At 42.3% G+C, this 12,310-nt stretch overlaps 1 protein-coding gene across 7 annotated transcripts in view; it reads right to left on the reverse strand.

The window, feature by feature from the left end:
• MEGF11 (multiple EGF like domains 11) overlaps window positions 1-12,310 on the reverse strand; it is a 322,743-nt gene that overhangs the window by 72,996 nt on the left and 237,437 nt on the right. For all 7 annotated transcript variants that reach the window (XM_033920814.1, XM_033920813.1, XM_033920817.1 and 4 more), the window contains one exon: window positions 8,795-8,969. In XM_033920814.1, coding sequence (XP_033776705.1) covers window positions 8,795-8,969 — 175 coding nt within the window. The remainder of the gene's footprint in view (window positions 1-8,794; window positions 8,970-12,310) is intronic.

A 12,310-nucleotide genomic window follows, 5' to 3' on the forward strand; every position in this document is an offset into this window, starting at 1 on the left:
CAAGTGTCTCCAGCAACCCCACTCGTTTATTCATGCCTTTTGGTCCTGTGTGAAAATTAAACTCTTCTGGAGACGGGTTTTATCTTATGTGGAGCGCATTTTTGGTAAAGCACTCCCCCTTTCTGCTGCTGGTCTCCTGCTGGATAAATATGAGGCCTTTTGTTTGTCTGATTCGGGTCAGCGGCAGTTTATGAGACGGGTGGGTGTCCTGGGGAAGAAGGTGATTCTGGCTGTTTGGATTGGAGATACCTTGCCCTCCTTTTGGGCTTGGAGGAATCGTTTGCATGCTCTGCTGCTGTTGGAGCGGAAGGATGCGTCTTTTAGCCTGCGAAGAAAACGCCAATTTCTGCGGATCTGGGATTCTTATCTTTTTTCATTAGCACCACGTGCTCGAAGTGACATCCTTAATTTATTGTAATTCTCTCTGGGCCCCGAGCTTGTTGTATTTTTGTGAGGGCACCAGGGCACCTTCTATTTCTTTTCCCCCCCCTTCCCCACCCTTTTTTTTTTTTTTTTTTTTTTTCTCTCTTCTCAGTGTTGGAGTTTAACTTTTCTCGCTGGCAGTGGGTTATCTGAGTCCAAGCCTACTGCACTAGGGTTCTGCTATTTGTCAGATCAGGGGGTTTGGGGTGGGGGTGGGGTGGGAGGGGTGTTGAATCCGATCTCTTGTATCTGATTATTCTTTGTAATGGTGATTCGTGCTTGTTGGTTTGTGATTTTGTATATTTTGATAATAAAAATTGATTCAACATAAACTTAAGGTTTAGATTAGATTAGATTAGATATTCAGACCGGGGGAGGCACTGAGCCTAGATATTCACAGTCTGGATTTGAAAACTGCCAGAGACGGAGCTTGATGTACTGAATCAGACTGTTTGTTCCAAGCATACGGTGTAGCAAAGTAGAAGGGACAAAATCTGAAGCTGGCTGTAGAGGAGAAGGGTACAGATAAGAGAGACTTAGCCGGAGAGTAGAATGTGAGGAGAAATAATGAGGAGCTGCAGAGTGAATACACTTATGCCAAGTCTATGGCTATTTGCCTATTTGCGATTAAGGGCATCCAAGAATCCTTAGAATGCCTCTGACACATTAACACACCCTTTGCATCAAAGAAGCGTGGGATGAACACAGAAGATTTAGAATCAGAAAATAATATTAAAGATTGAACTAGGCCAGTTACTGGGCAGACTTGTACGGTCTGTGTCTGTGTATGGCCGTTTGGAGGAGGATGGGCAGGGGAGGGCTTCAATGGCTGGGAGGGTGTAGATGGGCTGGAGTAAGTCTTAACAGAGATTTCGGCAGTTGGAACCCAAGCACAGTACCGGGTAAAGCTTTGGATTCTCGCCCAGAAATAGCTAAGAAGAAAAAAAAAAAAAAAAAAAATTTTTAAATTGAATCAGGTTGGGCAGACTGGATGGACCATTCGGGTCTTTATCTGCCGTCATCTACTATGTTACTATGTTACACAAGAGAACACGGGCACTTAAGCCCTGATTCTATTTATGCTGCCTAAAAGGTCGGTGCCAACTAATACAGTGCTGAGTGCGATTCTAAGCAGCATTAGGCATCACTAGGAGACCCAACTTTTAGGCGCACCCCCAGGGTTTTCATGGCCTAAGCTGAAATCTTGGCCACAATCCGCCTCTCGTTGTGCCCATTTTGAGGTTGGGGCTTTGGACCACCAAGTTGTGCACCTAACATTCAATCAACCTCAATTGCCGTCAATAATGAAGTGCAACTTGCCAAATATTAGCACCAGTCTGTCCTATTAAGGTTCGTGCCAATGTAGATGTCTAAAGTGATGCCGTCTTCATAGAATTTGGTGGTCAGGGTCTGGTCTTCAGCTGGCAGCACCTTCACTCTCCACTCTTAGCGTTAAACCCAGATGTATAATGTTGGCCACTGACTATCTGTGGTTCTGGTTCTGCTGATATTCAGCACTAACCATCTAACCTTTTGTGCCACTAAACGTATCCAGTTAAGTGGATAAGACACATGATATCAAAGCACTAGGGAAACTGCACTGGGGAGAAGCCTGCACGGAGCCACGGTTTCTAAGCATTGTCGCTTTTGAAACGACCAGAACAGCACCTTTATTCCATCACCTTTCTTTTACATTTGCAATCCTGAAAATCTAATGCCATGGCCTAGCACTGAATTTCTGGGTTTAGCAAAACGCTGAGCATTGCCGGCCCAACATCGAGTCCCAAGTCTTTGTTTGTCTTTAATTGCTTCAGCTTTTTTTGGCAAGAACCACAGCCATCAGATAATGCTCCTGCGTTTTCCACATTTGTTTTCTTGTTACTGTTTCTTTCCAGGGCTTGAATTATTCTTAAAACAACAGATATATTTCCTTGTATCCTCAGGAGATTTCTGTCATATTCAGTTTACGAGATTTTGCTCCAAGTGGGCTACATGAAAGATAAATTCCGAGACAAAAGGCCACATGCCAGACAGAGAAGAATCAGACACAAATAACTGGGAAACCAGTAGAAATGCCTCAGTGGGCCATAGAAAGTTAACCAGCCAGCTTCTCCCCATTCCCCAAAATACAGGCAACCCAACTGAAGCCAAGTTTCAAGTTTATTAGTTTTTAATATCCCGATCATAAAATAAATATCTGACCGGTTAACAATAAAAAAAATTTAAAATAGGAAAATAAGAACTAGTTAATAGTGTTTTAGAAATATTGGAGAAAACATATTAAACATATACAGACAGACATGACCGTGAGGATGAATGGGAAGGAAGGGAAAAGTTACATAATATTAGAAGAAATGATATAGTGGGAGGGGAAAGAACATGAAGGATAATTGTGCATGATATTATGATATGCGCTAAAGTAAAGGGTTAAAATTGGGAGAGTGTTGAAAATTAAATAGATGAAGTAAAGATTAGGATTTATCAAAGGCATCTTGAAATAGGAAAGTTTTAAGATTAGTTTTAAATTTTTGTAGATGAATTTCATCCCGGAGAAATTGAGGGAGAGAATTCCATAATGTAGGGGCAGTTATAGCAAAATTAGTTTTCCTAGTATAGTAGGATTCTTTTAGAGACGGAATAAAAAGAAGTTTTTGGTCGGTGGATCGTAAAGATCGGGGAGAACTTTGGGGTATTAATAATTTATCGAGGAATGAAGGTAAGTGGGAATGTTTGATTTTGAAGGTGAGCAGTATGATTTTGTAAATTATACGGTGCGTGACTGGGAGCCAATGAGCCTCTTTAAGAAGAGGGGTGACATGTTCGAATTTACCTATTTTGTAAACTAGTTTAATTGCGGGTATTTTGTATGAGTTGCAAACGTCGAAGTTCTTTTTGAGGTAGTCCATTTAACAAAGAATTACAGTAATCTAAGTGGGAAATGACTAAGGAATGAATTAAGATGTTAATTGAATGAAGTGATGATTAGTGGCCACAAAGAGGCCAGTGTTGCTTCTGATTTAGCATGCAATGCCCTCACACCATGGTATCCACACAAGCCCCATCATCCCAAAAGCCACCCAGCACTCGGAATCCCTTATTTCTAGAAATATGACCAGCTGTAGATGAACTGATAAAAGAAATAATCTTTTTCTTTATTTGCACTTGATGTATTGCTAACGTGGCCTAAAAAGGCATCAAAGTAGTTTACACACATCATGAAAGCAGTGATAAAAATAAAATAAAATTGGAGCACAAACCCAAAAAAGCAGAATTAACAGAGGTGGTTGCTGGACATCAAAACAACTTATTTAAACAGACGAGTCTTAGAAAATGTTCGTGCTAACTGCAAATTTACGATTGTTGGGTACCAAATATTTGGGTAAACCGATGGGTTTTAAGAGGTTTCTTAAATGCTGGGAGGGTTGAAAGATTCTTGATATAAAATGGGATATTATTCCAAAGCTTAGGGTCTACATAACGGAAAGCTGAATGTCGGGAAACCAAAAAGTCTAATTTCAGAGAGTTTAATTTCATGTAGTGTATACATTCTATAATTCCTTATATTGCATAGAAAACTATGCAATGTCTAGAGAATAACCCATGTAATGCTATGTTGTAACGATATGAATTTAACTATATATTGTAAAACTACAATTGTAAACTGTAACCCGTTCTGAGCTTTTTGGGGAGGACATGAAATACTGACTTAGATTAGATTAGAATATAAGGGATAATCAGCCTGATAAGGTATGATGGAGCTGAGGGTACAATTTAAAATTGATCCGTGTAGACCAGGGGTGTCAAAGTCCCTCCTCGAGGGCCGCAATCCAGTCAGGTTTTCAGGATTTCCCCAATGAATATGCATGAGATATATTAGCATACAATGAAAGCAGTGCATGCAAATAGATCTCATGCATATTCATTGAGGAAATCCTGAAAACCCGACTGGATTGCGGCCCTCGAGGAGGGACTTTGACACCCCTGGTGCAGACACAGGAAGGGAGGGACATGATATAAAGTGATATGCAGAGCAGACATCCAAAACGTGATCTCGTAACACGAAGGGGAAACTGCCATGAATGAAACGACCGCGCAGTGGTCAGCTTCTTCCCCACCCTCCTGCAGAATGGATATTAGAAAAAGGTGACATCCACAGGTCAGACAACACCTCCCAAGAGCAGAAAGGAGGGCTCAGGCTGCTGCTCGAAAAAGGAAGTCCTGAAATGAGCCAAAAAAGCTGAGATCCTGACCTCACCCAGCCAAAATAACCACACACTTCTTTCCTCTGCTACTATAGAATGACTTTGTACGGACCTTGCCTGTCAAGAAGAAGAAAACTGTAGAAATGAAGGCTGTTTTTATCCAATTTAGTGCAAAGTACAGCTTTTGCTTGCCACGAGACAGATCTGCAAATAACTGCATTACAAACAGCTAATTTTTACCAAGTAATCCAAGCTCTGTCACCCTATTCATGAAATATGGACCTGAGGTTCGCTGAAGGCCCAGCTTGTCTGCATCCCATTGACAGGTGCAGCAGTTATATGAAAAAAAAGCCTCACATTTGTCACCGAAACGCCAGCTCCTAGTGAAGAAAGAACCTCAGTGTTGAAAACTCACAGTCCATCTGCAAAAAGCAGCAAACCTCCTCAGAGGGCGAGCAATTCTCTAACTGGGCGCCTGTTAAGAAAAGCCTTCCTAGAAAACCAGCGTAATAGTGACGAAATGGGCCTCTACTGGAAGTCAGCAGCTAACATACGTGTGCCGGAGAGCCACAGAAACTGACAGAATTCTAGAAGTGTCGGCCCTGTTGAAGCTCCACAGCCACAGCCCCTGCACCCTGAGGTTCTGGGTTCAAGCCCCAAACTGCTCCTTGTGACCCTGGGCAGGTCGCTCAATCCTCCATTGCCCAAGGTACATTAGACAGACAGGGAGAAATGCTAAACTGCTTACACAACCTCCATCGATAGGCGGTATATGACATACTCTATGAGACAGACACTTACAGAACTCTGCTTATCTAGCATTCTGCCATTTTCACGCGTATATACAGATGGTGCTTAGATGGCGTTTACACGTGTAGCTTATTAAAATTTCTTATATTGCCTTTTGCTAACTTGCTTAACCCTTTCAGGACCAAGGGACATATTTGTCCCATAACTTTAAAATCCTATAAATTTTGATTGGGATAGTCTACAGTTCTAAATTTGATATGTACGGATTCCATATGATACTGCCTTTATGTAAACAAACTGGTTCCGACATTCATTCATTAGCGTCGTTGCCAGATTGACGAGAAGATTCACTTGCCACACTGTCCATAAGCCAGAAGTGTGATTTTTTTAAATAAAAATAATGATATTTCACAAAAAAAAATCAATTTTTTGGCATCTGCAAGCCCTTTTTACCATAAAAATGTCGTCAAAACCACAAAAATTGGCCTACGATCCTTATGGTCCTGAAAGGGTTAAGCAGAATGATTAGTCAGTGAGGCAGTTACAAAATTAGTCAGGGACACTTTTCAGGCAATTAGGCCTGATGGACGAGATGGGCGAGAGCAGACCGCTGGGCAGGATGGACCTCTGGTCTGACTCATGTTCTTCAAAGGAATGGCCTGCTCGGGACCAGGAACGCAGCTGAATTCCCAGATTCCTGAGAACATGACAGATGCTCGATTCACATGGGTCAGCTAAGTCCCCCTGGATTTGCGCAGGCCTAAGACTCTGCCGATTCCTTCGTCACTCCACTCAGCCACGGTGTTTAAATAAGCCACTTATTCCAAAATGTAACTGATTTAAGTCAGTGGCATTGAATATTTCGCTTAAAATTGTACCCGGGTAACTTTACAACCACGCTTGACTTTGGTCAGTTTTAGTTTCAAGTTTATTCATTTGTTTGATTAAACGCTTAACCAAAGGTACAAAGCGTTGTACAAATAGTAAAAGTAACATAATATACATAATTCATTACAAGACATACAAGGGTAACTATTTTTTTTTTTTGAAGTCACAGGAAACAATAGGGAAGAGGGGGAGAAATACAATTTTAGAGAAAAAGAACATAAAAGGGAAGTACACAGAGGGATAAGAAGAAAGATTTTGGTGGCAAAGATAGGGTCAAAGTAGAGAACTGCTAAAATTATATTTTACTTAGACATTGTGTTTTCAGTTAAAAGCATCTTTAAAAATAAAAGTCTTTAAACTGCTTTTGAATTTCTGCAAATCTCGTTCCAATCTTAGATATAGGGGAAGAGAATTCCATGTCATTGGAGCAGTTACAGAAAAAATAAGAGCACGGCGAGTTCCAATTATTTTTAAGGAGGGAACATGAAGAGTAGACTGTGAGGTTGATCTAAGAACTCGCGGAGAGTCATACGGAATCAGGAGCCTGTGCCCTGTGTCCCCTCTTTCCCACTGCTTGGGTGCCCCTAACTCTTCCCCACCATTCAAGCACCCCCCTCTTGAAATGTTCACCAGCGACAGCAGCATTTTCTACCTACTGCTGGCGCCAACATCAGCTCCCTTCTGTCAGGTCCTGGTCCCACGACCAGGAAGTGACATCATAAAGGAGCTGATGCCGGCACAAACAGCAGGTAAAATATTTTGCTCAAGTGGGCGAACATTTAAAGAGGTATGTGGGGGGTGAAGAAGAGAGAAAGAGAGGCACCCACAAAGACAGCGTCTGGGGTGGACCGCACCCCTCCCCTTCCAAATACTACGCAACTGCCTAAAACGTAGGGGCTGAGCAGTGTGCAATTCTAGAAAAGTTAGGCACTTAGTGGCACCTGAAATGGGCTTGGGCATCGACAGACGTCCTGACCCTATGTACGATGGAGTTTTCCTGGCCCAAAGGAGCAGATCTAAGTTATGAACTTAGCTGCCCCTAAGGCCAAAACCCGCCCATGATCTGTCCGCTAACTGCATCTACTTTCTGGTAGGCACCTACCAAATTAGGTGGCTACCATCCAATTAAGTGCAATTTACATTAATTACAAGGTGCTAATTGTTAATTATTGGGGATGCTGGTCTGGAGGCATCATTTGTAGACTATGGCCAGGACGCATCAATGTTTTGAATATCTCCCTCATTCCCTTTAAGCAAAGGAGGGGCATTTCAAGGTCATACCCTCATTCCTGGTTCTTTTACCCTCAGCTGGTAACCAGTCCATCACCTACTGCACTGAATCTGCCCGAAATCTATTCTCAGGAACCATCAATACAACACATCTCTCTTATGAAAATGTTTTTTGGTGGATGGATTTCTATTTAAATTTTAACTTTATCAATTAATACAGGGAATCCCGGTAGGAACTCAGCTGTAATAATGTGACTGGTAGCTCAATAAAGAGAGCAGATGGTAGAAAATGGCAATGTTGTTGCTTTTCTTATTTTTGATAATGGAGAAATGTGACCAAAATAAAAATAATCATGCATGTTCCACTGAAGTACAATCCTTCTGTATCCCCTGAGCGCCCCAGCCCTAGACATCATAGGCTCTGTGTCCATGGATGCATCTCCTGAGTCCTCCAGTCCTCGAGTCATCCAGTTCTAGAAATGACAGACTCCATACCTTTGGGCGTGGCCCTGAACACTGCAGTCTCACAGGTGACAAGTTCTGTATCTGTGTACGAGTCCGGTGAATTCTCCAGAAAGAAGCAGTACATGGGGGGTTGATTTCCTAGGCATAGGAGTAATCTAAAGAAATACTTTTTTACAGTCTCCCGGAAAAGGTGGTGGAGACAGAGACTCTATCTGAATTCAAGAAAGCATGAGATAGGCATGTGGGATCTCAGAGAGAGAGAGGAAGAGATAATGGTTACTGTGGATGGGCAGACTGGATGGGCCATTTGGCCTTTATGTTTCTATAACCATAAAGCCCTATGACCTCACAATGCAGGTGTAAAGAGCCTTAGCCTATAGGAAGAGGAGATGCAAATGTTAAGAGCCTTAGCCAATAGGGAGAGGAGGAGATAGTGGATGGGCAGACTGGATGGGCCATTTGGCCTTTATCTGCCATCATGTTTCTATAACCATAAAGCTCTATGATTTCACAATACAAGTGTTACGAACCTTAGCCTATAACAATAATACTCTATGACCTCACAATGCAGGTATAAAGAGCCATCGTGTTACGATGTTTCTATAACCACAAAACTCTATGACCTCACAGTGCAAGTGTTAAGAGCCTTAGCTTAAACAATAAAGCTCTATGACCTCACAGTGCTTTTTGCTGTCCTAGGTGATCGCCTTGTTGTGCCAGTCCTGTCTCCAGATAACCCTGTGCCAGGGAATAGTGGGCTCAAATACACCCAGTTCTATATTGTGAAGTAAATGTCAAACTCTGCTACATTCAATGCCATGCAGTGTGTTTCTCACCATATATCCTGGGGCACAGAAGCAGGTCCCAGTGACACTATCACAGTCTGCACCATTCTGGCAGGAGCAGAACTGCTGGCAGCCATCTCCATAATATCCTGGAGAGCAGGTCTCATCACAGTAGAGTCCAGCCCAGCCCGCCTTACAGGTACATTCCCCCGAGAGAGGATGGCAGCTAAGCAAAGAGAAAATAGACAGCAGAGCTTGTGACGCTCACGTGGACAGACACCAGAGCCAAGGGTAATCCAACATGCACACCAAATCATGGGATGAAGTTGCAGGCACACAAGCAGGCTTGAAGACCATGCGATGCATTTATAAGCCAAAGGAACATGCAGCTTTTCTGCAGCAGGTGTGCTACAGGGAGTATCAGCCTGTTCGTTCATTCAGGTGGTCTAAGATTTCTATTTCATGACTACAGTAGAAAGAGCATAACAGGGACAGAGAACCACAAGGGCAATCCAGAGTGCTCCATGCTTTTCTCTGCTCTATTTCACCCCAAAATGAAACTTGAATTGTCCCAGATATATCGAGTGTCACTGGCCTGATTAAGAAGAGCTTCCAACTTCACCTCAATATGTTGCCTGACATGTAATTGGATATTCCTGGATTTGTTATATAAATTTGTAATCTGTAATAAATGGAATAAATTTTAAAAAAAGAAGTTCGATTGGACTTGTCCAATCGAACTTCTTTTTTTTAAATTTATTCCATTTATTACAGATTACAAATTTATATAACAAATCCAGGAATATCCAATTACAACCAAGAACAAAATCATTCAAAGGGAAATAAAGTCATTCAATGATCTAGTCCACATTATCTAGCACTCCCTTAAGCAGAAAACATTTTATATAAAAAATAGAGCTAAGTAGGCAAAGTGTGGCTTTACATCTATGTATTTCTTCGCTACTTCTCCCTAATTGGAAATTAAAACCAAAAAGGAAATTAGTTTTAGGATATCATTAGAGCTGGTTTATCCTTCAGAAAACCTTCTAGCTGGACTTGGTCTAGGAAGACATATTTATCACTTAAATATGAAATAAGGCATTTGCATGGAAATTTTAAGAAGGTCGCACCCACCGCTAGGGCTTTAGGCCTAAGCACCAGGAACTGCTTCCTCTTCATTTGGGTCTGTTTAGAAACATCTGGAAATATAAGAATTTGTTGACCACAAAACAGAGTCTGTTTCTTAGTGAAATATAATTTCAAGATAATCTGTTTTGAAAGTTACTAATAGTGTAGCACGTTTCGTGATTGTATCTTTAGATGATTCAAGAAACTGTGATAGGTTTAAACCAGTGTTCTTCAACCACCGGTCCATGGACCACTGCCGATCCACAGAAATTTTCTGCCGGTCCACAGGGCCAGCACATGCATCAGGCCCAAAACAGTGTTCTTGAACCGCCGGTCCACAGTGCGATCGATGTGGCGTTATCTTCGAGCCAGCACCCTCTTCCTAACTGATTCAGTGCACAAAGCCACAGGCAGTGGCTCCTACGGGCATCCTGCGCCTGAACCAGAAGCCTTCTCTCTGACGTTGCAACGTCAGAGGGAAGGCTTCCAGATGAGGCACGGAACGTGCAAGGTGCAATTAGTACTATTATGGGGGTGGGGCCTGGGGTGGAGATTGGGTAGAGATGGGCGGGGTCTGGCCCACGCCTTAGCCCAGTGTTCTTCAACCGCCGGTCCACGTACCGATGCCAGTCCACAGAATAATTATTTTATTTCTGCTGGTCCATAGGTATAAAAAGGTTGAAAAACACTGGTCTAAACTATCCGGAGAAACTAATTTGTCTATTTCTCCCTCCGCTCCCTCCTCCCTTGAGGCCTTCAGAACATGATAGAGGTGGTCAGGTTGAAAATTATCCACCTCAGGGTCGAACTTCTTTTTAATGAATGCTTAATGATCTTATTTTAGTGTTTTGGGTTTTGCTAGTACTGTATTTAATAAAGGCAACAGAAGTACGTATCTGCTTTTCTAACGAGAGCCAGGGGGTTGTAGCAGTACTTGTCTGTATATTTTATGACTGTTTTCCTTGTACGCCACCCATCTGTATTTTAAATCAATCAATCAATCAAATGCAATGCAGACATTTATACTGATGCCAAGCTGGAGTAAAATGTGCTTCTGCTTTGTACTTTATAAAGTATATGTAGGCATCGAACTCTGCCTCCGCTCCACCCCAACTCTGCCTATGCGGCCAACTTCATTGTTTAAGAGAGGGCCCATAGCATTGTTCCAAGCCAAGCAGGAGCCCTCCAACTGCATTGCTGTCGGCGGGGGTGGGGGAGGGGAGGGAGTGGTGCTTCAATATTGTGTTTTCAACTGCCAGAGACAGGCATGTTCCCTGGAGTCCTGCAGAGCTTGCCTCTCCGTCACGATTGAAAATGTGATTTTGAAACAGCACCCCCCACTGGCAGCTTTGAGGGAACAGTGGCCCATGGGAGCATCAGCTGTATGCTATCAGTTCTGAGGTTGATTGCAAGTTGAGCTATTCCTTTACTGCAGCATTAACTAACATGTGGTACTGTGTTACTGTAGGTTTGTGACTCCCATGGTTACGTAAGTTGTGATTTTAAAAAGCCCTTATTTTATGGTACCTCTTAATCTTTCTCTGGTTAACAAGACTAAGAATGTTATAATGCCCCTATATCGCTTCATGGTGCGACCTCATCTGATGTATTGCGTTCAATTCTGGTCTCCTTATCTCAAGAAAGATATAGTGGAGCTAGAAAAGGTTCAAAGAAGATGATAAAGAGGATGGAACTCCTCGTATGAGGAAAGACTGAAAAGGTTAGGGCTCTTCAGCTTGGAAAAGAGATGGCTGAGGGGAGACTGGATTGAAGTCTAAAAAATCCTGAGTGGAGTAGAACGGGTGCAAGTGGATCGATTTTTCACTCCCTCAAAAATTACAAAGACTAGGGGACACTCGATGAAGTTACAGGGAAATACTTTTAAAACCAATTGGAGGAAATTTTTTTTTCCACTCAGAGAATAATTAAGCTCTGGAACACATTGCCAGAGGATGTGGTAAGAGCAGATAGCATAGCTGGTTTTAAGAAAGGTTTGGACAAGTTCCTGGAGGAAAAGTCCATAGTCTGTTATTAAGAAAGAAATGGGGGAAGCCACTGCTTGCCCTGGATCAGTAGCATGGAATATTGCTACCTTGGGTTTTGACCAGGTACTAGTGACCTGGATTGGCCACCGTGAGAATGGGCTACTGGGCTTGATGGACCATTGGTCTGACCCAGTAAAGCTATTCTTAGGTTCTTATGTCTCTGTTAGTTTACAACAGATGTAATAAATAGTTCATGCATTCAACAGCAGACAATAAGCATTAATACGTATGTTCCTGCGCTGTGTGGATTCTTATATTTAAGGGACAGAGTCTTAGGAATTTGGACTTTAGAAAGGGACTTCCTTAGCATTAGTTATTTTTGCATGGTGGGGGATTAAGAGGAAGAATTAATTCCTCATACCCTATTATCAATAAAATATAGCTTTCTGTAGAT

The sequence above is a fragment of the Geotrypetes seraphini genome, chromosome 14 (assembly GCF_902459505.1).
Source record: "Geotrypetes seraphini chromosome 14, aGeoSer1.1, whole genome shotgun sequence".
NCBI classification, from domain to species: Eukaryota; Metazoa; Chordata; class Amphibia; order Gymnophiona; family Dermophiidae; genus Geotrypetes; species Geotrypetes seraphini.